The sequence below is a fragment of the Indicator indicator genome, chromosome 7 (genome assembly GCF_027791375.1).
Source record: "Indicator indicator isolate 239-I01 chromosome 7, UM_Iind_1.1, whole genome shotgun sequence".
Taxonomy (NCBI): Eukaryota; Metazoa; Chordata; class Aves; order Piciformes; family Indicatoridae; genus Indicator; species Indicator indicator.
The window spans coordinates 35,818,397-35,845,062 of record NC_072016.1 but is presented as its reverse complement, the minus strand read 5'-3'; the positions used below and the strand labels follow the sequence as shown (position 1 = coordinate 35,845,062).

The 26,666-nt window shown below is 43.1% G+C and overlaps 1 protein-coding gene across 1 annotated transcript; it reads right to left on the bottom strand.

Annotated features, from left to right (window-relative positions):
- Nucleotides 1–14,447: 14,447 nt before the first annotated feature.
- LOC128968315 (vertebrate ancient opsin-like) lies at nucleotides 14,448–21,975 on the bottom strand. The gene is made up of 5 exons (XM_054382726.1): nucleotides 21,615–21,975; nucleotides 19,871–20,081; nucleotides 18,025–18,142; nucleotides 16,851–17,090; nucleotides 14,448–14,708 (listed from the first exon to the last, which is right to left on the bottom strand). The coding sequence occupies exons 1-5, from the start codon at nucleotides 21,973–21,975 to the stop codon at nucleotides 14,448–14,450; spliced, it is 1,191 nt and encodes a 396-aa protein (XP_054238701.1).
- Between the last annotated feature and the right edge of the window lie 4,691 nt (nucleotides 21,976–26,666).

Genomic DNA, 26,666 nt, shown 5'->3' with positions numbered 1-26,666 from the left:
CTTCCCTCGCCCGGCCGCACGGCACGGCGCGCGCGCCGCCGCCTGCCGCACCGCCGGCCAATAACGGCAGCGCCGCCAGGGGTCACCCCGCCCCGCCCTCTCCTCCCGCGCCGCCGGCAGGAGGAGCGCATCGCTCCCCGCGGCACCGCGCCGCCCCGCTCCTGAGCGCCTGTTCCCACAGCCGCTGTGGCGGGGTTGGGGTTAAACAGTACCGAGCGCTGGCAGTCAGCAGAAGCCGACAGGAGCACCCCGAGGGCCACCAGAGGCCTGGCGTTTGTGGGACGCTCGGGAAGAAGGGTGCTGAGGGGCTGGGCCTCAGCATTTCTCTGAAAAAGTATTTTTTAGAAGGAGGGTTTTTTTGTTTGTTTGGTTTGGTTTTTTAATGCAAGGGCTGCTGAACAGGCAAGGTGCAAACTGTCCACGCTTGGAAGCCGTGTTCCAGCTCAGCACTGAGTTTCCAGCTAAAGCTTAATCTCCCCCAGAGACGCGTATGGCGTAACAACAGGAAAATAGCAGCAGCTTGTTTGCCAGGCAAAGAGAGCGATCTTCCCAAAATCCCATTTCAGCAAACGTGATTTTCAGCCCTCCTCCACAAGCTGCTTTATCAGGGAATAAAGACAAAGAGGAATGTCTAGCGAGCTTTTGCTTTCTGACAATCAGCTCATTCCCATATCTGTACCAGAGTTTACTCAAGGGACCTGTTAAAACCACGTTCTTGGTTTCCGTTCTTAACTACTTGCTTCTCTTGAAGCTGCCACTGCTGCCACTGCTGCCACCTTGCCTCCCGTTTCCCAACCTGGAGAACTCTCATCCTGCCTTCTGGGGGAACTCTTCCAGCTCAGGCAATTCCTTTGCCACTGACAGTTTCCAGCACTTGGTGTCACTCCACTGTCCCTAAAACAAGACCAATTTAACAAGATTTCATATACCTGCAGCACATGCTATAGGTACCCTGTGTCATTAAAAGCAACACCGAATGCAAAGGCATCTCCAGACAAATCCCACCCAGGCTGAATTAGGCCAGCAGAAGCCTCTAGGGAGAGGACTCACAGTCTGTGTGAGAAATGATAAATGACCACAAAGGGACAAGACAGAGTGAAGTCAACAGGAAAATGGTTAATTCTGAAATGCACTGGAAAGGTTGAAACCAAGAGCAGACAGATAATATATGATTTAGTTTAATAAAATCAGGTAATATAATGAGAATTGGTATCAGAAGGGGCTGTATTTTCTAACAGCTATGCTGACTGTTGTCTAGGCAACATCCTTATTAACACACAAATGTTATCCTTCCATACCATCATTCTCTTGAGGAAACTTTTACACCTACCTTTTCACCAAGGTGTTCTTTGAGTCCTCACCAGGCATAGCATTTCTACTGAACACTTCAACACCATGGGCACAAAGCCCTTCAAGAAATAAACAGAGAAAAACACTTACAAGACTACACTTGATCAGACACCCTAATGAACTATGGAATAACATGTTATTGCAATGAGGTATTTAATCCAAGGAAACCAGCTTCCTAAAAGTGAAGCAAATAAAAGCTTGCTAAGAGAAGACAGCTCTGTGAGGAACCTGTCTGGAAAGTCCTGAAAGCCCCTGTACAGATAGACACATGGAAACTGCCTTTCAGCTAACTCCTATTTTTCATTTGCCTTTCAGTTGTGATTAAACCAGGCTTCAGTTTGCTTAAGGAAAGTTACAAACAAGGAGGTTATCTGAGTGCTGGGGGTTTCCTTAGTTATACCATTAGCTGCTGGATTAACTGAGGCACTGGGCCTGATGGGCTGCTGGCACCTTCAACGATGCTGCAGCTGGTAGCGTAAGTTGTCTGAGCTGAATCTATTTTTGCATGGTGGAAAGTCCACAGCGAAGACCTGGGCTAAGCGGTAACTTTCCCCAGGGCACGGTGCTTCACCAAAACCCCACCTGTGATGGAGGAAACCCCTCCAGAGGCTCCCGTCTCCGGGCTGGGATTTACCGCTCGACTGAGGCAGTGATGTGGTTTCTCCTTGCAATGCAATATTCCGCCGCTAGAGGGCGGTGCTCACACAGGAGACAGAGTCCTGTGAAACTACTCGAATAAAGCCAGCGTCCCCGGGGCAGATCCCTGTGTGCTCTTCTCGTACTGCTGGAGGATACAGACTCCTTTTATCCTAAATTCCCCTTTACTATGCATCCCACCTTCATTAAAGTGAGGCTTTACGCCTCCCTGGGCAGAGAAGTTAATATTCAGCAGTCTATTAAGCCTGCGTATTGTCATAGAACTTCAAAACTTCAGGTTGTGTCCAGTTACTCCTGATTTCTGCTGTCTTTGGACACCTTGCTACTTTAGGGAAAGACCCCTAGGGATGCCTCAGTGTTGAGGATGAAGACTTTTTGTGATCTTGCAGGTAACAAAGATAAGGTCAAAACGCTAAATTGCTGAGATTCCTAGCTTGGTCCTTTCTTTGTTATCTCGAGTTTAGTCTAGCAGCATCTTCATTTGTAACAACAGGTTCTATCTCAGTCCCACCCTTCTGAACCTCTGCACATGGAGATATTCTGGCACAGGAAGGGTACTCACATCAAGGAGGCATGGAAGGACTCACATACAGGGGTTATTCTACAAGGGTTATTCCTACCAGCTGCTTTTCTACTCTGTATTTTTAACATCAGCTCTGCTTTGTTGTTGTTGTTTTGGGGGGGGGAGGGGGGTTGGGGGTTTTTTGTTTAGTTGGTTTTTTAAGCAGCGTTCAGCATCAGTAGGAAGCCAAACGAATGTCTGTAGAGAGGCAATCAGTTTCCCTACCCACTGAAAAGCTGCAGAAATCCTTTCTGCAGTAACACCTCTCATTTTCTACTGGTCATGGGTACGTGCTGACCCCTTCCACACACCTCCAGTGTGTGCAAACACCTCCCAACGTGTGAAAGCACCACTTTGCTGGCTATTTCTGCCCTTCCCCATAGCCTGAGGCTGAAAAAATTACCAACTCACTTTATTCCAAGTGAAAAAGCTAAAATCAGTTAGGTAGTGGTAGTTGTAGCTTAAGTAGAAAGCAAAGGACTACTAAAAAAATGTTCAGTACATTTTGCTTTATTTGCCCATAGTTTACCTGAAGAACATTTGAAGATACATTAAATTACTCCAAAATCCTAAATAAGATTATTACACATACAGAGTTTGCTCTAAAAATTGGCAACTCTTTTCCAAAATGCATACTTGAAAACTTTATTTGTGGTGATAACGGTGGAAAGAAATGTACAATAAGCTAGTGCTTAGGGATAAAAAAAAAAAAAGCTGTGCTCATTATAGCAACTAAAACCACTTTAAGTCTCTCTTCTCCCCCCCAAAAAAACGTTGATGTCTGTTTCCTGTGATACATTTTTTTGGTGTTCCTGAGAGAGCATTAAAATGGCACTGAAAAGACACTGCTCTTGGCTACTTGCTAGTGCTGTAATCAGAACCTGGTACAGAGTTGTAGGGCTATATAGACCACAGTTAAAAAATCATGACATGCAAAGTACTTTTTCTTTAATGCACACAATAGAATGTAAGTTTGTGCTTCCTTCCCCCTTGCTGTCACAATTCAAATAGATGACCTGATAGTAACTGCAGCTGCTCTGTCAAGCTTGTGTTCCATAACATGCATGATTTTTACACCCTTCATACCTAATTTTCTTCTTTATTTAGACACAGGACATACATTTTTAGGACATGTATCTGGGCACTCAGTAACAATATAAATTAGGTGAAGAAGACATCATAGGCTATACTTCAAGTTATCCAGCCTGAAAATGAAGGAGTAAGGTGGTTTCAAGTCTCTGAACCGGTCCCATTGCACTAGATAGTGGCATGAGTGCTTTCCCCAGGTTCTCATGTTTATTTTTAGATCGTACCAGGTATCTTTTCACTGCAACAATTTTCATTTTCATTGTAGCTGCTTCTCTATAATCCCTTGCATTGTATTTGGGAAGCTCAAGTATTCTTGAGTGTGAAAAAGCAACCTCTGCTGAATAAAGTATCCACACTCGTTCAGTATAGCAAATGTCTACTCCATTGATTATAGAATGGCTTAGGTTGGAAGGGACCTTTGAGATCATCCACTTCAACCTCCTTGTCATGGGCAAGGATGACTCTCAATTAGTCTTGGCTGCACAAGGCTTCTTCTAACCTGGCCTTAAACACCCCCAGGGAAAAGACATCCACAACCTCTCTGGGCTATTCCAGAGTCCCTTTTCCTATTTCTCCCTATTCCAGAGTGTCACCACCCTTGTCCTGAAGAACCTCTTCCCAAGATCCAGCCTAAACCTATTCTCCCTCAGCTTAAAACCATTCTCTCTTGTACTGTCTCTAGCCACCCTTCTGAAAAGTCCCTCTCCAGCCTTCCTGCAGGATCCCTTCAGGTATTAGAAAGCAGCTATAAGGTGCACCCCCAGTCTTCCCTTCTCCAGGCTGAACAACCCCAGCTCCCTCAGCCTATCCTCAGAGCAGAGATGCTCTCACCCTTGGACCATCCTTGTGACCCTCCTCCTCTGGATGCTTTCCAACAGCTCTGTGTCCTTCTAATGCTGGGGACACCAGACCTGGACACAGTATTTGAAGTGGGGGTCTCACAAGAGCAGAGTAAAGGGGCAAAATTGATCAACTGATTATTTCCTAGATACATTTCCACATAATTCTCCAACACATTCCTTGCTATGAAATTTTATTTCGCTGCTGTCAGTGGCATTTTTTTACCTGAAATGCCATCATCTTAGTGCTCTTTTTCCATAGCATGACTGAAAAAATGTGTATTCAATAGGAATCATGAAGCCCTGCCTGCCTTGCTACATGATGGAATCATGAAGCTCTGTCAGCCTTGCTGCATGACAAGCTCTCATGAATTTGTATTAACTTCCACCTTTTTGAAATAAGAAATTTTATAACTAGTGAAGTCCATAAAATTTTTGATACATCAGAAATGACACTGTTGTTCTTTAAGAATAACTCAAGATAAAAACTGCCAAGATTGCAAAGCTTAGAAACACCACAGGTATCCAGGACCAATGGGTTTATTCAATAGTTTACAACTGTGGTTTTACGTATGAAACTGATGGAAATAACTTAATATACCCAAAGCTTTTTTTCCCCCCTCCAAAAATATTCCCATTTGTATTTGATACTTCAAGCTCTAACTACATTGCAACAACCTCTGTCAGAAAGATGAATGATTATGACCAAAAATTTCTTTACAGTCTGACAGCACTACTTTGTCAGAAAACATTGATAAAGAGTAATGGCCTTATCCAGGAAACTTCAGACCTGTAAACTCAACTTGTTGAGAGAAAGATACTGGAAATACTTATCAAGGAAGCTGTGGCAGAAGACCTACAAATGGGCAACAAATGCTGGATAAGCACAGGAAAACTGGATGGCATTCATGATCTGTCTGATTGGCATTTCTGAGGCATTAAAAAATTATTGACTTTGGGCTGTAGAGTGCAGCCTGAACCATAGTCAGACTGCCTGGGGTATTGGGAGAATATTTCCTGTATTACTGTGCTGAACTAGTCAGAAAAATCATTAATAGTAGCAGGATTGCATGAGTAGATGATAAACTGTCCTTCAGGTGATGGTGGGTATGCATTCAGTGACATGAGAGGACATCTAGTTCATTGCTTCAAGAATTAATACTTGAAAATAGTATTTTCCATTGTACATTTGTAGCAGTGTGCAATGACATGACTGTACAAAAGTCAAGCCACTCCAGCTAAAGATAATATAATAGAATTTGGAATGGTTTCAAAAGAAAAAGAAGGTAGACAAATTGACATCTTCTCTATTTCCTTTAAATTTGCAATGGCAGTTTAAGAAAGGAGAAGAACCTGCTGTTTCTGCAGAGGAAGGATTCAGCTGATACAAATCCTGGAGTTCAGACTGCTTGTCTGTTAAAGACAAACAAAAGAAGTGAGGTGCTCTTAGAGCAAGTTATCTGGACTAACAATAGGAAGCTTTCTCCCCACAGAATGAGCCAACAGATGGAGGCGGGGAATGCAAAAGAGATTTTCTGTGCAGCACAGAGGGGTATCTTTATCTTGTAGTGGTCTAATATGAGAAATCCCCAAGAGCATTCATTGGCTTCAAACTACTTGGAGAACTAAATAGTAGCATAGTCATAGAAGGTGCCATAATGAAGGTCTTCATTCTTTAACACTGAGTATGAAATGAGTGGACCAAAATTTCAAGCTGCAGCTAAGAGCAATGGAGAAATAAGGCTGTTGCTTTCATGTAAGAAATTTGTATAGAAGTACTTCCTAATAACTGCAGGGAAGGTAGTCAAGATGAAATACTGATGTGATTATTTTAAACCATTTTTAAGTACATGCAAGCAGCACATTCAAAAAGGCAAGTCCTAGTATTAATATTGTCTAAATAGAACCACAGAATCACAGACTGGTTTGGGTTGGAAGTGACCTTTAGAGCTCATCTAGTCCAATTCCCCTGCAGTAAGAAGGGGCATCTGCAACAAGAACAGGTTGCCCAGAGCCCCAGACAACCTGACCTGGGATCATTCCAAGGATGAGGCATCTCCCACCTCTCTGGGCAACCTGGACCAGGATTGCACCAGCCTCACTGTAAAAAGATTTCTTCCTTAGATCCAGTCTAAATCTCCTTCTTATAGTTTAAACCATCAACCCTTGTCCTGTCACTACAGGTCTTTGTAAAAGTCTCTTTGCCTTTCTTTTAAGACACCTTTCTCTCTATGGAAAGGTCACAAAAAGGTAGGTTTCCTTGGAGCCTTCTCCAGGCTGAAAACCCCAACTCATCCTGTCCTCACTGCAGAGATGTTCCAGCTCTGACCCTCCAGTGGATTCAGTAGCAGGCCCTTGTCTTTCCTGCACTGGGGACCCTTGAACTGGATGTAGTACTCCAGCTGAGATCTCACAAGAGTGAGAAATTATTTTAATTATATTAAGTGAGAAATTATTTTTAGTAAATTTATTTTTCTACTTTTTGGAGGAGTATTCTGGAGAACACTCTCCATTTATTAAGACTCTGAGCTCTTCATTTTTAAAATATTATATATATTGTTCAGAAATATCAGAAGGGGGGGAGGGGGGGATCATACTAAGTAATGACCAAAGAATAAATTACTGTAGATACAGCACAGGACATATGAGCTCTCTACTAGAAAGACATTGGCACAAGCCCAGACAACAAGAATAAAAGCTTCTGAAAATATTTCATCCACGTCCTTCCCTCGTGCTGTACCCATTCATACAAGAAATATTAAACAGTTACTGCAGCTCCATGGATCAACGGCTTTAAAATAACTTTCTGAATTATGTCTTAGCAACATAACAAATCACATTATCAATTAGCTCTTGTAACAGAAATGACATTTCTTAATATATTTGAGCATGAAAAGAATTGGTCAGCTAAAATTTATGTAATCTAAAAAATGTGAGGAGAGAAAAAAAGAAAAAAAAAAAACCCCACACACTCACGGTGAATTTATTGATAATATTCTAAGACAGGAATGTAATTTGAGTAGGAGCTAGCTGTCCAAGGGAAGTGTGTAGTTCTAAGGGATGAACTGCAGCAAATTTACTATAAAATGATAAAACAACCTACAAAAAGAGAATCTCTGGCATCAGCCTTTGGTGTAACTGCTCTAAAATTAAACTGCCATCAATGATCCTTCAGGGATTTCTCACCACATGTGCTTCTCTCTCCAGAGCTGGGATAGCTGGTCCTCCTAGTACAGGCACATGGTAGAGCAGGCACCAAAACTTAGCAGCTGATGGCTGCAGGTATTTGTAGGCAGGAAAACTGCAGCAGATTTGAGACTGTTAGAAAAATACATCTCCAGACTATTAAAGCCTGTTGGTCTCAGTCTGAACACTAATTCATGACTTCACAGCCTGCTAAAGCCTTCTAACTTCTGCTTTGGCATCCTGGCTGACCTGAAGGCTATCCAGGAGTGGGATGTCAGAGGGAAGCCAGCCATCTTATGTGAGTACAGATCTCTTCCTCTGTTGTGGGTGATGGACCAGCTCAATGGCTGTGAAGCCCCAAGACAGACATTTTAACAGTACCTCCCAAGTATGAAGTCATGCCTGCAGCTTAAGTGTCTTTATATGGATACAATAACAGACAATTGCTAGCACAGACTTTTAAGAACACGGTCAAAGAGCTCCTCTCCTTGACCCATCTCAGAGAGTTTCACCCCAGAGCAACAGGCTAATCATCCACTTTCGATAGCCCTATGGGTAGCAATTTGCTTGACTCCTTACACTGTTCAGGTTACTGGAGTTCCTCCCTTGTCACTGCACATCCCATCCTTACTAGACCTTTGTGTGTATGGTCATGAACCTCTGATCTTTCAACCTACCATCACCTCAAGATCAAATGTGCTGGAGCAGTGGGAACTCACCCAGCAGAGGACACACCATAGATGTATGCTGTCAGTATGCTTTGCCTGTTATATGTCTGTTCTAGCAGCATATCAACAACTTAACCATGTTCTGAATTTTCATCATATGTGGAAAAGAAACTGTTTTCAGCTTTTAAGTTAAAACAGCATAGCTTCAACTTTTAATTACATGGGGTCTGAATGGACACCAGATGGTTGAGAGAGATTTTACTTTGTAAGGTAAGGACTTGTACCTTCCTGTGTGGTCTATGAGAGAGCTGTGCACACATGTGCAGAAAGAGGGGACTCTAGTCTTACTGAATCCAAGATGACACAACAGCCAGCACTGAGGCAGCTGTAGCCAGATCTCAACCACAAACAACACTGCCTCTTTACCTGACAAGGAACTATGTGTGATATTTCTAGTGCAGGCAGACTTAATTTAAACAGCAATATCCCCATGGGTAAGAGAGAGATCACAGAATGTTAGGGGTTGGAAGGGACCTCTGAAGATCAAGTCCAACCCCCCTACCACAGCAGGATCACCTAGGGCAGGCCACACAGGAATGCATCCAGATGGGTTTTGAAAGTCTCTAGAGAAGATTCTACAACCTCTCTGGGCAGTCTGCTGCAGAGCTCCAGCACCCTCACCATAAAGAAGTGTCTCCTTCTGTTGAGGTAGAAGAACCTCTTGTGTTCTAGCTTGTGCCCATTGTTCCTTATCCTATCACTGGGCACTGCCAAGAAGAGCCTGGCACCTTCATCCTGACACCCACCCCTCAAGACAGGTCTCTCAAGTCTCTCTTCATGGAAGAGATGCTCAAGTCCCAGAATCATCTCTGTTGGACTCTCCACAGCAGGTACCTCTCGTGAACAGGGGAGCCCAAAACTGGACACAGTATTGCAGGTGTGGTCTCACCAGGGCAGAGCACAGGGACAGGAGAACCTCCCTAGACCTACTGGACACACTTTTCTTAATGCACCCCAGGATGCCATTGGCCTTTTTGTCCACGAGGGCACATTGCTGTCCCAGGGATTACTTGCTGGCCACTGTGACTCCAAGGTCTGTCCTTCTTCATGCAGCTGCTTTCCAGCAGGTCGATCTCTAGTCATTCAGATGACCCTGGAGGTGTTCCAGCAGTGTGTGGACCTGGTGCCTAGGGACATGGTTTATTGTTGCCCCTTCAGTACTGAGTCAAAGATTGGGCTGGATGATATTGGAGGTGTCTTCCAACCAGATATATTCTGTGATTCATTTTGCTTTTTGGTATAGTCACAGCTCTGCAAAGGAGCAGCATCCCTCTACACTGGCATATACTGGCTGCAGAGCCATTTTCATAGGTATGTTTTTCCTCCTCCTCCTCCAGAGTTCATTAGTATTTGTCCTGAATGACATTGACTTTTATTCCAGCTGAAAATACCTCATTAGCATTTTTGGGTTATTAGTATTGCCAAGCACTGACATTGGAAACCTAAATGGTACCTATATTGAAATAAATTTGCACTGGAGTTCTGCAAGCCCTTCTGCTTCTTCATCAGGATGATTCAACAGACGTGGCCTACATCTGTACTCAATCAAACAGGGCTATGTTGGCCAATATAATCTAATTGTTTGACATTTTTATAGCAATTCATTGAGACTAAAGAGAGATGACTACATTAATACCTGGATGCAGCTAGATAATAGCTGAGCAAAAACTGATGTGCCAAATTACTGAAAGGCTCTTAAATTCTTACAGATTTTAACTCTTTGTGACAAGGGAAAAAAAAAAAGAAGAGGTTTCAATATAAATGTAATAAAGAGAAAGAATAGTACAATTTATAATGGGAAGTGTTATAATAAAAGAACATCATCATAAATTTCCCAAGCACATTCACTGATCATTTACAAATTACATTTCTTGATAATTGAGATGAGAATTATTGTTAATATTCATGACAGTTTTCTTGGATAGTCATTTTCATTGAGGCTGAAATTCAACAGAAAAGGGTTTAGCTGATGAATATGGATTTTATTCCTCTAGCTGGACTGGGAGCAAACCTGTCTGCCCTGCATGCATCTGTGGGAACAGTGGTAGAGGAGCATTGTGGAGACTCAAAGCATAGGTCAGTGCTGGACCTACCTAGGCTTTAAGTCACCTCTTCTCCCTGAAGGATCCCATCAAATCTTCTAAGGGTATTTGTTGTGAGAAAAGGTCTCCTCTCAGTGGGGCCATGAATCTGCAGATAAGAGCAAGCTGAACAACATCAGAAATGTTTTATGTTGGGGGGCCTGTCCCACACCCCTTTTTTTGCTTGCAATTCAAAAAAAGGTTTTTATTTTGTGACACTGAAAGACTGGGCAGTCAACTTCTGGAAACTCTGCAACACTGCCTGGGCTAATATGGTTTGGTTGGATACATCAAACCTTTTAAAAAGCACTCTGAGAGAAAGGAAAAAGGCATCCTCCACCTGACAAGCACTACTGAAGGTATTTTGACAACTCCTACTGATTCCCCTATTCCTTTTTTATGTCAAAAGACAGGAACCTTTCATAGAGACAGCATCACACTGGAGACAGGAGATGTTAATGATGGAGAACTGGCAAGCACTTACCAAAAAACATTTGTTGGTATGTGCAGAAGGTAAGAACCAATGCTCAAGGAAAGGGCTTTCCTTACAATTATGGAAGTACTCAAATTAATAAATGGAACACAACCTGCCCCTAAACAGAAAATACTTGTGAGGACCTGAAAGGAAGTGTTACGGACACAACAAATGCTGCTGATGCCCTCTGTCTTCACAGATTGTTATGGGTTGGAAGGGATCTCCAAAGGTCATCTAGCCCAACCCCCCCTGCAGTCAGCAGGGACATCCTCAAGCAGATCAGGTTGCTCAGAGCTCTGTCAAGTCTCACCTTGAATATCTCCAGGGATAGGGCCCCAACCACCTCCCTGGGCAACCTGTTCCAGTGTTCCACCACCCTCATTGTAAAGAGCTTGTTCCTAACATCCAATCTAAATCTACTCTTTACTAGTTTGAAGCCATTGCCCCTCATCCTATCACTGCAGGCCTTTGGAAAGAGGCACTCTCCATCCTTCTTGTAGGCCCCCTTTAGGTACTGGAAGGTTGCTATATTAGGTCTCCTTGGAGCCTTCTCTTACCCAAGCTGAACAGCCCCAGCTCCCTCAGCCTGTCTTATGAGAATGTTGTCAATCACAGAATGGCTTAGGTTGCAGATGCCCTTCTTCAGGGCCTCCCCCAGGGAAGAAGCATCCACAACCTCCCTGGGCAACCTATTCAAACTGTTCAATATAGGCTTTGCTTGATGAAAATAAAACATCTATGTTTCCTCTGTGGTCCTATTAAGACTAATTCATTCATTCTCCAAATTAAATGAAGACTCATTAGGCTCTAATACTAATTCGCCATTTGACCAAACCCACAAATTTTCCTATCACCCTGTTGCAGCCTACATTTTTATGCCTGTGCTTGCTGCATGCCAGAGTGACTGTCTAACAGGGTGGCAAAATGATGTAAGACAACCATAAATGTAATCTGTTGGAATGTCCTAGAAGGGCCAGTGCAAAAAAGGTGTCCAACCAGGTGTTAACAGTGCTAGCTAAGGCCATGAGCTGCATGTGCATTTAGACATGAACTGCTTCTCCATAAACTCCAGACAGAGCTTCACACTAGGAAAACAGGTTTAGATAATGAACCAAACCTTTGGGCATCACTTAGATCCCAATCAGGTGTTTTTTTCAGTGTATTTAATTAAATTATTAACTTACCTGTTGAAAATAAGCTACTGATACCTTCATGCTAATCCCATTGCTCCTAACAGACTGAATGCTTGCTTGCCCCTGTTTCTCTTGGATGCTTTCTTTACCTCCTCAGTTTCTCCTGCTTCACTGCTTAGTTTTGACAACACAGAAGTGACTCTCTCTAGAAAGTTGCTGGGCACACTGCACCATTCCCAGCCACTGCCTTGGGTCTCTGATGCTATTGAAAATCAGTAGCACCTCAACTACCACGTTCTACTTCTACTGCTCATATTACACTCTTCCCCTCTCTCAGGCTTTGACCTGTTCCATCTTTATCTGTTGAGAAGCAGATAAATTGCTTCTCAGCAGCTGTCTGTTGACACCTACAAACCCATCTCTCCAGGTGACATTTCTCTCTTGTTTTTTCCTGCATAATCTACACAATTGCCTCCACTCCTGTGGATTCCTCTGCTCTCCTTGCAAACAGCAGGCAAAGCCAGCTTTTTCTTTCTAACCACCTTCTGTTTCTGGATGTTTCAAGATTAGTTTCAAAGATCCCCTGTAAATGCCCTTCCTTATAACACTTTGAGCACAGCAATGCAAAGCCTGGGGGCAGACTATCCACCCCAGCATGCATGATGGCAGTGTCACCCATGGCTGACCTGGCACTGGGCTATTAGTGTCTTAAGGGGCCATGATCCCATTTTTGTTAGATGGAAACACTTGGAATATCTTTACAAACTGGTGTCCTCAATCAATTTCTAGATGCAAATCAAGTTCTTCTCCTTGGTGAAACAGCCTGAAAGACTCACCAGGCACCACTTCATCATGAATGCCTTGCTCTGAGGATGATATGATCAGTTACCAGGTACTGAATCTCATTTTATCTCTCTCTTTTCTCCTGCTCTTTTCCCATGCATTTTTACATTGTTGTTCTTTAGTGTTACTTAAGGTTTGGTGCTTTGTTTTGTACCTCTACATATCCTTACCTTCTCAGCAGGTAAAATAATTCTGTTGCCTTTAATTAAATACTAACACTTCTGTCAATTCTTCATGATTTAATACCTCCAATACCATTAACATGTGATTAACCTAGGTCAACATAGCCTTGAAGGAGGAAAAATCTGAGTCTTAAATGCAAGAATTGATGCTTTCAGATCAATCCTCACTGTTTTAACAGGCTAAAGAGCATAAAAATATGCATACAAATAATAACTGAACACCTTACTCTTACTGTCTCACAGTATTTCCAACATTTAAAAGAGACATAAGTATCTATCCATTTTTTCTGCTCTAGATCACACAGGATTAATGGCAAAGAATACGAATCATGGAAGAACCTGGTTGTCATGGAAGAATCTGGTTGTCAGAATGAGGGTCCTGGTTAGGGTTTAAAATTGAGCACTGCAAAACTTAAGCCCACTGAGACAAAATTATACTGTAAGAGACAGTAATCTCATGAACATTTGTGAGATAATAGCAAGACCATAGATGTCTTGCAGTGACATCTCACATGTGCAGCTCAGGATGTTATTTGCAGAGTAATCTTCCTCTTTGTAGCTTACTATTCTAAAGTGAAATCAGGGCATTTGATCCTGGACAATCCTTCTAACTCAGAAAATACTAAAAGAATAAAATTCAGATTGAGTCCAGAATGAATGAAGAGGAAGATCACAGTGCATAATAATTGCTTATAAAAGAATAGGGGGTAAAATATTACAAATTACTTCTCTTGCAACTGAATTTCTCCTTCCACAAGAAGGTTAGTGACAGGGAGCGAGGAGCTCATGCCTTCTGCCATGTTACTGTCTGTACTGCTTCAGTGTTCAGGTGGCCTTCACAGAGGCCAAGGAAAGTGCAGCAGGAAGGCAAGACTGTGCAGAAATGCAGGGGTTGCATTGTTCTGTACATCCCTTGATGTGAATGCTGCAAGGGGCCATGAGCAGGGCCGAGTGCCCAAGCAGTCCACGTGAGCATGCCATGGCCCAGGCAGCTGCTAGGCCATGCTGCCCATGTCATTATCATATTAAAGCCATTTGTCACTTTGTGATTTTATCTGACTACAGAGCTGTCATGAACATAAAACCCTCCCTTCCTTACTGTGTCCTATATAGCAAGGCTGGCTTCCCGTGGTGATATCTTGAGGAGTCAGCAGACTGTGGATTGGGAAGAGGAACGCAGTGGAGGAAGGGACTCACCTTATGGCTGGGTGTTTGACTGCAGCTGCAGAGCCAAGAAACTCTTACATGCACTCAGGAGCCTGGAATCTCAAAAGCTGGTGTCCACAGGAGCATGATGTCCCCACTAACTTTTTTTTTTTATGCTAAGTGATGGTAACAAGGAAAGATGCCTTGTGTCTCCCATTCAATATGGGACAGATTTTGTTTCCTGAAGCTGCCAACTGAGTAAAAGATTGGCAATTGCTGTGTTCATCTCTGGTTTTCCTCTTAGAAACAGTACTATGCACTGCCATAGTGGACAGTTCACTGCCTCTTTTGTCCTGCGTGAGCATTGCTCTCTTTGAAGTTGGGTTCATGTTGGACTCTCCACTGCAGGTGAACATCTGAATCAGACACTTCCTGAACTAGAAAGTTGGGGAAAAAAAAAGGAGACCAGTTAAAACATAGACTGTTTTATAGATATTCTAAAATTCGTATATCTTAGCTAACTCTTGGAAATTCTCTCATGAATCAGCTGGGAATATAAAGAAATAGCACCCCCCTATTCCCCCCCCAAAAAAAAAAGAAAAAAATATCTATTTGCCTGTCCCATCATGAAGAACTCTAAAACTGACAAACAATGATGTTCTAAAAAGACCCAGACTACAGGCAAATGTAATTCTGAAAAAAAAAAGTCCTCTTCTGCTTGTAACTAACCACATCTAATGGACAGAATTGGTCTTTTCCCCAGGCTCATGAGTTGCTGTCATATGTTAACACCCAGCTACACAACCAATGATTTGTTTCCATGTTGCTCACAACCATCAGCGAGGTAAGAAAAACATAAATCTTCTATGTCTGTGCACTGGGAGATCAGAGTTCTCTCCATAGGATGTGAGACAAACAATGGCTCTCTCTCCAGGACTGAATAAATACATGTGTTCATCACTTTTTACACCAGTCATTTGACCATTTTTTCTTCTTTTCACTTAAGTGGTTTTTGCTCTGCTTGATGCCACTACTCTTAGTAACTCCTCCACTGATTGCACAAATCTATTCAAGTTTATCAGCATGCCTGTTATCACAGACCACATATGAAACTCTGGTTCATCCCCTTGTCAGTTCCTCTGCTCCCTGCCCCATAGGCTATTGCCTGCCCAGTACATACAGCCACAAAAGGCAGCATCTCCCCCGACACAACCTCAAGCTACTGACAACTTCCACCTTACCTCCAAATCTGCTCACAGGTGTTGCATTCCTAAAGAGTTAAAAAAAATATCTAAAAATGGTTTGGGATGGAAGGGACCTCCAGAGGTCACCTAGTCCAACCCCCCTGCAGTCAGCAGGGAGGTGGTAGAAGCCCCATCCCTGGATGTGGCTCAGGGCAACCTGATCTAGTGGAGCATTTCCCTGCCCATAGCAGGGGGGGTTGAACCAGATGACCCTTGAGGTCCCTTCCAACCCTGACAGTTCTGTAGTTCTGTGAACCTCCAATAGATCAGATTGCTCAGAGCCTTGTCAAGCCTGACCAAGAATATCTCCAGGGATGAGGCTTCAACCACCTCCCTGGGCAACCTGTTCCAGAGTTCTACCACCCTCATGGTAAAAGAGCTTGTTCCTAACATCCAGTCTAAATCTCCTCTTCTCTAATTTCAAACCATACCCCTTGTCCTATCACTGCAGGCCTTTGGAAACAATCCCTCTGCAGCTTTCTTGCAGGCCCACTTCAGGTACTGGAAGGTTGCTATTAGGTCTCCCCAGAGCCTTCTCTGCTCCATGCTGAACAACCCCAGTTGCCTTAAGCTTGTTCTCATAGGAGAGGTAGTGGGGCAGACCTGAAACCAGAATTTTCATACGGAAAACAAGCTGATATTCATTAAGGGATGATTTTACAATATCTAAACCTTGTAATTATTAAGGTTTGAATTTTAATAATGCAGAGCCTTACACTATCTTTCAGCAGGCAGGTACACAGAATCACAGAACGTTAGAGGTTGGAAGGGACCGCCAGAGATCATCCAGTCCAATCCCCCTGCCAAGCAGGGTCACCCAAGGGTAGTCTGCACAGGAATGCATCCAGGTGGGTTTGGAATCTCTCCAGCAAAGGAAAATCCACAGCCCCCAGGCAGCTGTTCCAGTGCTCTGTCACCCTCACTGTAAAAAGTTTCTCCTCATGTTGAGGTGAAACCTTCTATGTTCAAGTTTGTATCCATTGTTTCTTGTCATATTACTGTGCACCACCCAGAAGAGCTTGGCCCCCTCCACTTGATACCCACCCCTCAGATATTGATAGACATTATTCAGATCCCCTCTCAGCCTTCTCAAGACTAAACAGCCCCAGGGCTCTCAGTCTCTCTTCATAGGGGAGATGCTCAAGTCCCCTAAGCATCCTCATGGCTCCTACCTCGTGGTATAAGAGCCACTGTGGGGTTCTTACTCTGAATGTTGGATATTGCACTGCTAGTTAACCAGCATGTGAATAGGTAGAAGTAATTCATTATAAAGCAAGACAAAATGACAAAACAACAAAACAAGAGTGTTGCAGACACTGTGAGAGCGTACAGTACCTGTTTGTTCATAAAGACATAAATAATTGGATTATAAATGGTAGCTGTTTTGGAAAAGAAAGCTGGAACTGCTGCCAGGCAAGGATCCAGTTCAATGGAGGGGTATGCAGTGACCAGCATGGAAAAGGCAGCGTATGGCATCCAGCAGATTAGGAAGGTGATGATCATCACCACCACCATTGCAGTCACCTGCCTTCCAGGCTTCCTGGTACTCCCCAGCCTGTCTTGAGCACCTGACACCTTTGAAAAGAAAAAAGACAGAAGATTCTAGAAAGTGAACAACAAGGCCTCCAACCAGTGAACTCAGTCAGCAGGCTAATCACCTGCCAAGAATCTACTGAGTTTATCCATGAAGTAGTAATAGTGCTTTACAGTGAATAGAAATCACAATATTGCCCCAAAATACTGTCCCCAGATGGGACTTCTCCTATTCTGTTGCCTCCTTTCACTTTTTTAGATTCTCTGCTGGACCAGGTCAACATAATCATTAGACCTGATATAGTGTGAAGTGCCCCTTCCCATGACTAGGGGATTGGAACTAGATGATCCTTGAGGTCCCTTCCAACCCTGACAATTCTATGATTAAATCAACATAAAAAGCATTTCTCTTTTAAATGTTCATAGACAATCTAATAATTTATTTACTGAACAGCATCATGTTACTTACAAATGCTGCACCTTATTCTTCAGGTGTTATACAGTAGGAGTCAGAACTCTTGAAATTTACAAATGAAGCCATTTTAAGGTAAATTCTGATTTAGCTGGTTCGAGTCTTAAGAAATGGCATTGGATTGAAGCAAATAAACCAAACCTGGGTCATTCTGTTTGTTTGTCAAGTAGACATTCTTTCAGTGCTTTGATACTTGATGAGAGGCGTGGAGAAGTGATGGAAATGGCACTATTAGAAAAGCCACTTGTAGCCACAGCAGGAATTTCTGTGTGTAAGGATAATCACACAATGAATGGTGATACCTGCTGCCTGGATATTTGGTCTACTTACACTAGGAGCATTGTGACCAGTTTTGGGATCCCCAGTTCAAGACAGACAGGGATCTGCTGGACAGTGCCCAAAGGAAGATGAGTAGGAGACCTTTATAGAAAGTCAAACAGAACAATTCTTAATGTTTGCATACATACAGGTGTTAGAAGTTTAATTGCAAGTGATTCTTCTGACCTTTCTTAGCTTCTGTGTCAGTTTCCCATAGGATACCAGTATCACCAGTAAAGGCAGTACAAAGCAGCTGCTGAAGAAGGTGACAATGTATGTCTGGTCAGTATAAGCTCCTGAGTACCTGTATAAAACACAAAACACAGTGTGTATGTATTACTAAAACGTGTTACCACAGGTTTACTGGGTTCCAGTTCCGGAGCCCCTATTACAAGAAGGATATAGACATGGTGGGAGGTGTCCAGAGAAGGGCCACGAGGATGAGCAGTGGGCTGGAGCTCCTCTCCTATGGAGACAGACAGAGTTGGGGTTGTTCAGTCTGGAGAAGAGAAGGCTCTGAGGAGACCTTATTGTGACCTTCTGTGATCTGAAGGGGGCTACAAGAAAGCTGGTGGGGACTTTTTAGGATATTGGGTAGTGACAGGACTCAGGGGAATGGATTCAAGCTAGAGGAGGGGAGATTTAGATTAGATGTTAAGAAGCTCTTCCCCATGAGGGTGGTGAGACACTGGAACAGGTTGCCCAGGGCCTCATCCTTGGAGGTTTTTGCAGCCAGGCTGGATGTGGCTCTGAGCAACCTGATCTAGTGTGAGGTGTCCCTGCCCACAGCAGGCAGGTTGGAAATGGATGATCCTTGGGGTCCCTGCCAATCCTGACAATTCTATGATTTTCCTGAAGTATTTTCACTCTTTGGAGCTGTCCCTGGTATTTTTGTCACTTGTTTTCAGCCCAAGTGCCCTTTTAAAGCCTTAGTGACAACAGCAGATGGATCTCTGGACCCAGAGGGCTATGGGGTTCAGACAGGATTTGATGACCAGTGTCACAGAACTGTGAGATAGTCAACCTGTGAAGGGACACGTTGGGCAACCTCCTGGTGAAACTGGAGCCAGCTATGGGGTCAGACCAGGTTTCTCAGGGCTTTGTCCAACCTACTGGGAAAAAAAAAAAAAATCTTTGTCCTCTCTGAATCCTGACAAAAAGCACAAGGTACAGAATGATTATTTCTGTTACAATCACAGAATGTCAGAGGTTGGAAGGGACCTCCAGAGATCATCCAGTCCAATCCCCTGCCAAAGCAGTATCACTTAGGGTAATCCACACAGGAATGCATCCAGGTGGGTTTTGAAGGCCTCCAGAGAAGGAGAATACACAACCTCTCTGGGCAGCTGTTCCAGTGCTCTGCCACCCTCCCTGTAAAGAAATGTCTCCTCATGTTGAGGTGAAACCTTCTATGTCCAAGTTTGTATCCATTGTTCCTTGACTTATTACTGTGCACCATGCAAAGAGCTTGGCGACCTCCACTTGACACCCACCCCTCAGATATTGATAGACATTGATCAGATCCCTTCTCAGTCTTCAAGACTAAACAGCCCCAGGGGTCTCAGTCTCTCTTCATAGGGGAGATGCTCAAGTCCCCTAATCATTTTTGTAGCTCTATGTTAGATGCTCTCCAGCAGGTCTCTGTCTCTCTTGAATTGGGGAGCCCAAAACTGGACACATTATTCCAGGTGTGGTCTCTCCAGGGCAGAGTAGAGGGGCAGAAGAACCTCCCTAGCCCTCCTGGACACACTTTTCTTGATGCACCCCAGGATACCATTGGCACTCTCGGCTACAAGGGCACATTGCTGTCCCATGGAGAACTTGCTGTCCACTGGATACAAGCTACTCCCCTCAGAATTGTGGTTTTTTAATCTGTTCTTGGCAGATTTTGCTTAGTTTTGTTACAACTTTCTTCACAGCCATTTTTGCAGAGATGTACATCATCTTTAAACCTTTCCTCCGATTTCCTGCCCCGAGATGCCCTGAGCTACAAGTTTCACTTCTTTACCATACTCCGCGAGAGTGGCCTTACCAGTTAGGCTCACAAGTAGTTCCAATCTTACTGGTGGTGTAACTGCTCCAACCCATTGTTGGTGGAATGGTCCAAATGAAGGAAAAGGTCCACACAAAGGCAATACCTAGGGCTGAATGCTTCCCCCTCAGGCGCACGTTCCTCAGCGGGCGGCAGACCACGACGTACCGCTCAAAAGCCAACAGAGCAAGAGACCAGAGAGCAACAATGCCTGCAGTAAAAAAAAAAAAAAACAAAACAAAACACCACATTCAGCATCAAAAATTGTGCAGATGCACTGAAAAGCAAACACCATCCCCACATGGTGGAACCACAGAATTGTTGAAAGGCATCTCTGGAGGTCGTCTAGTTCAGCACACTGCCCACACCTAAGCACAGTCCATAGAGCAGGTTCTCCAGGACTAAGTCCAGTTAGGTTTTAAGTATCTTCACAGATGGAGACTCCACAACCACTCTGTGCAACCTGTTCCAGTGTTTGACCAACCCACCACACTAGGCCCCTTCCCCAGCAATCCAAATATGAAAGGATATGCAATCTGCATCCATTACTCTAATATCATTTGTTAACAGCACAAGATTTGCATATTTGCCTAATTTGTCAGCCTACAGTGTAATGCCTACAAAACCAAGCTTCTAATTGGGCCATTTAACTGACAACGACTCTTTTACCCCATTTGCAACAAATGATGTGTAGCTTTCCAATTAACAAATTAAGGTATATCTTCAAAACACTACCTTTGCAAGAAATATTGTAGATTACAAGTTTTATGACAGTCTGAACTATAGACAGCTTCCTACAACACCAAACTATCAGTTTATTAGGCAAATATCATCCTGGTTGGACACCAAAATCTTGAAATAGCCTGACTGTTTTTCCATGGGACATGATTTAGAGGCCACAAACAGATTTAGTAGCATTGCTTGTCACTGACATTCCTGCTGTAGCTTAACCAGGCTGAGAGCAGCTGTGGGACCCCTTTTCAGGCTGAGGACCAGCAATGTGTCTGCCTTGGAGCAGTGACAGCAGTTAGGAGGCTGCCTTTACTATGCAGCCTCAGAGACAAACAGGGAGGCAAGAATGAATGGCTCTCTCAATTAATTAGGTATCTCATTTTAAACTAATTTCCCATTTTTCTGCAGAGATATATTTACACAGGGAACTACATGGTGAGGATTTCACCTTTTAGAATACTTTTAATACTTTTTGTGTGGTTAGTAAATCAAAACCAAGGAAAAGAACCACAGTAAGATGTTGGTATGCAAAGTGGCTGTTACAGTGTGCCAGGGCTCCTGTGGAGTGGTTAATGCAAGATGCTTCCCTGCCCTGGTATCCTCCACAGTCTTGAGAACAGTCACTCACTTTTCTCTCCTGCTCCTCTTTATCCACATATGCAGACACCTAAACACAAACCCTGAAAATCATTACACAGTGAATTTTTTTCCTGGCATTCCTTTACCAGACCCTCCCCAATGCTGTTACTCTATTAGCAAGCTTTTTCTCATCATATTAAACATACTCAGTGATCACTATACAGAAAAGAAGCCACTGGTACATGACAGAGACTGTGGCTTGTGTTATTCACTCACATGAGATCCACAGCACAGAGAATGTACCTGGGGAAAGGATCAGGGAGTTAATAGCACACAGAATCAGTGACCCAGCAAGCTGCAGGAAAAGCTAGCAAACCATGCTGAAGGATTTTGAATGGAACAGACATACAACCACAAACAAAATTCAGCTTACCAAAAAAGGTGACAGCAAATCCTTCCAGCACACAAGCCCAGTGTCCCAGATAAAAATAACCTTTCAGATTCGTTAAAAAGCTGATGGTGCCACCAGTCAGTGAGACCAGGAAATCAGCCACAGACAAGTTGACTATAACATAATTGACAGGCTGTCTCAATTGCTTGAACTTGAAAGTCACCAGGATTACAGCCAGGTTCTCAGCAAGTGACAGGGAGGTCACCACCAACATTACTGCTGCCAGAATCCTGAAGTGCCAGGGCTGGATGGTGTCCAAGGGACGATGGAAGGGATCCCATGTGGCAGGACCAGAGGAATTGAAGAGCAGAGACTCATTTTCAGGTGTTCTGAATGTATCCATTTTTTTCCTCCCTCTTACACTACCAAAAATATTATATAACGCTGGAATTTCTGATCTGTAAATAATATTCAGCAATTTCCTGTTGCTAACTGAAATAGAACAAACTCTGTGCTTCTGCTTTCCAGTAACACTCCAGGAAACAAATTTTCAGTCAGAGACTTTAATGCTGCACAGTGGTTGTGGGAATGAATGAGAAAAATCTCTGAAGAGCAACTTCTGCTCCTCTCTGCCAGTAGTCTCTGATGCAGATGTGTCTTTATATGCATGAAAGCCCAGCTACAGGGGCTGCAGGCTTCCTCTTTCTGCAGCAGCCAAGAGCAGTGCTGAAATATCCCTCAGAGCATGTGGAGAAAAACGAAGTGTTTCCTTGTAAGCCTCCCTGACCTTCTGCACTGCCCAAACGAAGCTTTCCTTGTGTTGGTGGCAAGCCTGGAGTGATCCTCCTCCTGCCCTGCTGGGAACACAGTGAGGCAGGGCTCCCACCTGACCTGTGCTCTTGACTGAGGGCAGCCCCAGAATGATTTATGCTGGAGCTTACAATAGCTGCAAAGCTGGCAGTGAGGCTGCACTACAGACAAACCCCTGCCCACATCACAGGCACACTCACAGCCTGAAAACTGCAGCTCCAAATTAAATACCTCTTCCATGCTACTCAGTGGAATTCCCACCTCTGTCAGAGATGGTATCCCCAAAGAAGGCATAATGATTATTACCTCAGCTTTAGTACTGAAAACTCATAGATGCACAACAGTATTTTCAAAGGTAGAGCTTGTAAATAGATGAAAAGAAATAAAATCAGTGCAGCATTAAGACAGCAAGAAAATTCATAGCTAGCCACATACTCCTGATAAAAATGACTGGACCTATCTGAACTCTTCAAGAATTATTAGCAGCAAGGGTTATTGGTGTTTGCTTCCTCAAGATGAGCAGCTCTTCCATCTATGCATTCTAATGAGACACAGTACTGTGACAGACAGCCCAGCATTCCTGTTCTAAAGCCAGTAATGACTCAACAAATTAAGCTGGATACCCCAAGAATACAGGAATCATTCACTTGTGTGGTAATTCTTGGGGACCACACTTGTTAAACAGAGCCTCAGAGTACTGACCAGAGCCAAAAATATAAAAGCAATCCAGTTCCCACCTTGGAGAGTTCACGCTTTGGACACACACCATACAGAAAAACAAAAGAGGAGCTGAGGTGGCTGTGAAAATGAGTACCATCACCTGTCCACACATCATCTTGGGTTTGTATTTGCTTTGGTCTGCACATCAAACACTTTGTCAAGACAGGTCTGTATCTTTTGGTATACAGGAATGGAATCAAAGAGGTTTCTGGACACTGGCAGGAAGAGTTATGCATCAGAAACTTCCAGAATATTTTGAAGTTAGAACCCCTCAAACTTCTACTTACCATGACCAAAATAAGAAAGGTAGTTTTTAAATTGGTTAGTATATACTCAACTGAAAAGTAAAGACACAGTGGCTAAGCAGATCAAGCCTAGTAACAAAACCACAAATTAATGCTTATTCAACAGAAATGTAAAAAAAAAAAAAAAAAAAAGAGTGTCATAAACAAAAGAAGGACCAATATACAGCAACATGAAAATGCCTCCAGTCAGTCCTTGCATGGCATGATCCAACACAGTCCCTCTGCCTGCATACTACAGCAGAAGACCTGGACCACATCTTCCAAATCAAGTTTGAATATTGAGAAGAGGAGGCTCAGGGGAGACCTTATTGCTCTCTACAACTACCTGAAAGGAGGTTGTAGCCAGGTGGGGATCAGTCTTCTCCCAGGCAACCAGCAACCAGTGATGTTGAAGGTCTTTTCCAAACTGGTTAACTCTGTGATTACCTTCAAGGTATCTAGCCTCCAGACCACTAACAAAGCCTGGTAGTTCTCCTTTGCCAGATACTGCTATGGATTGTGTTGAATCACCTGAAATTATATGGTCTGGCCTGAGCCTTCCTGCAGGGACATTGTGGTTGCATGTGCCAGTGCAAAGCTGGAGTCACGGAGTCACCAGCATAAAAGAGCTGGTCACAGGTCCCAGCTACAGAAAACCTCCCCAGAAAAACCTCCTCTGCAAAGCCCACAAGGGACCAATGGCTGCACTGGTGTGGGGTAGCTGCTCCAAATGCAAGGCAATGAAAGCAAGGAGGGAAAGCCAGGTGCAGAGCAGGTGGCCTCCATGGACAGAGCTGGACAGTTTGTGCCCCTGGGGCTGGCTGTCTGGCTGGGGAGAGGCTTCAGGCACAAGGAAGGGGAAGGAAGAAGCTTGAGGGGAAATCAATTTCAAAGTGGAGTCAGACAGAAATCATTCTTTCCAATTCTGAGTTGTGGTTGTTTTTTTGTTTTGGTGGGGGATTTTTTGTGTGTTTGTTTGATTTTTAATCAGACAGCAAAAACTCAGCAGCAAACGAGGTCTATGAATGACTTTGGAATTAAGTGTATTTATGTTGAACTTCCTAACTCCTGTATTTGACATGGACTTAAATAGCATGTCTCTAAAAGGAACATAAGAAATTTCAGTACAGTACTTTTTAAAAACACATATAGTGAGGCCACAGTTTGTTCTGCTGTCAGTAGGAGAGAGCCTGAAGAACACTTAGTTTAAAATAGGAATTAATTAGAAATCATGGTTGTTTATGCACAGAGACTGTTACAGGCTATATTAGGAAGCTAAAAGCTGTAACTTTCATATCATATAGGCAAATATGATTTTGCTGAATCAAATTGATCACAAAAGGGCTGGCAGGGTCCTCTAGAGAGCTCCAGTCCAGCCCCTTGCTCAAAGCAGAAGCAGCCAGCACAGGTTGTCCGGGCTCATGTTCAATCAGGTTTTGAATGTCTCCATGGATGGAGACTCCACAGCCTCTCAGGGCACCCTGTTTCTGTGCTTGACAACCCTAACTGGAAAGATTTTTCTTATTTTATTTATTTTAACCTAAGAATAAAAAATAATTAGATACTACTTCACATCAATTATAAGAGTTATAAACCCAGTTTATTGTGGGGCCACATTTAACCTTTTTATGTCTGGGGAGGTTCAAGGAAAGCACCTGAGAAACCTAAAGGCAGCCTTTGCTTGAGAGCCCTGTTACAGGACTGCAGTGGTTAATCCCATTCACCTACTCCACATGAAGGACCTCATTCTTTCAGAATTTGCTGAAACTTGAGTGCAGGAAATGGGGTTTCTATTCATTGAAACTTCTGGAAGTTTCCACAAACGTTCTCCTCCCACTGCCTGACCAAACCAAAACCATTCAGAGCATTACATCAGCAGTGGGAGCAGAGGAGTGAGACATTACCCCTGTGCACTAGTACCACATTATGAACATACTGTAAAGTGCCTTCATATAACCCTTTCAGAAGCTTTGCCTAAAAAACCCAGCCTGAATACCCCCAGGAGCTAATGCAATAAATCATCAGTAAAGAGGTTGGTGGTTTGTTTTCTTTGGGGTTTTGTTGTTTGTTTTGTTTTTTTTTTTTTCTCTCTACTTGGTCAGGCTGTGTCACCAAAGCATTCACATAGAGTACTCCAGATGTTGGCACCTGTTCTTTTTTTTTTAAAACTGATTTCCTCTATCCATTTTCTCTGCAGTTTTATTTTCTCACAATTACCGAAAGTCAGCAATTATGCATTTCAAGTCTGTTCTGATGAAACACTAAGCTACCATAATGGAAAAATTTTGTCCTTGGCCTTTTGAGTGACTTGGAATTTTGCTTCCTTGCTCACTAAAAGAATGGGAGTGGAGATTTCCTTTTGTTGAAAGATAAAAGCTGTGTACAAAAGAGGTGTTTCACACTGGGAAAGGTACCAGCACAGTTGCAGAAATTTCAGTAACCAGCAATATATAATAAAGCTGGTAGCCAAACAAAACATTTTCTGTTAGCTATGAATAAGAAACTAATTAATATATTAAAAAAACCCAAAACAAAACAAAACAAAAAAAAAAAAAAACCACCACCACACCAGTCATATATTGAGCACCAAAAATGGAAACAATTTCTTAGCAGGCTTTATTTACTTAAGACACGTTAACAATATCTGGCAGTTTGGGGCCTCATCTGAGCAGGTAAGACTTTGTTTAATTTATGATAGCACAGTGCTTTGCAAAGCACAGTTAACACCCCAGTTCCTTGTGCACTGCATCAATGCAGTCAAAGGGAACAATTTCACACTTCTACTGATTCTGACTGAAATCCTTCTGCTGTCACTGTGAAAATTTTTCCACAGATTGTTGAGTTTTTCACCCACTTGCTTTCACATGATACTAATATGTTAACACCCCAGTAAAAGAAATCCTTTTAACAGCAAGCAATAAGGTCAATAGGCACTGAAAGAGCTGACTATGAGCAGAACACCACTCCAATGGTTTGCTTTTCATCAGAAGCTGCATATTCCCCAACACAGCAGTGTGGATTCTTACCCAGTATATTTGCCTGACAGTTCAAAGTGGAAAAAAAAAAAAACTACCAAAACCAAAACCAACCCAAACCAAAACAAACCTCTTCACATGGTATTTCTTATTTAAGAAGATTTTTCTGTTACAAAATCCTTATTCAGAGAAAAGAGGACTTAATCATGCAAGAAATCCTGCTGTCTTGAGAAGGATTATGGACATGAGAATCTTCAGTCTTAATAACCATCATTAGAAGTTTGTTATCAGATACATCAAATGCA

Coding starts and splice junctions, on each gene's coding strand:
- LOC128968315 (XM_054382726.1), bottom strand. CDS start 21,975: ATGGATACATTCAGAACACCTGAAAATGAGTCTCTGCTCTTCAATTCC. Junction 18,143..19,870: donor ACTACTTGTGAGCCTAACTG/GTAAGGCCACTC, acceptor TGTTTTATACAG/GTACTCAGGAGCTTATACTG. Junction 14,709..16,850: donor ATGTCTTTATGAACAAACAG/GTACTGTACGCT, acceptor CCAACTTTCTAG/TTCAGGAAGTGTCTGATTCA.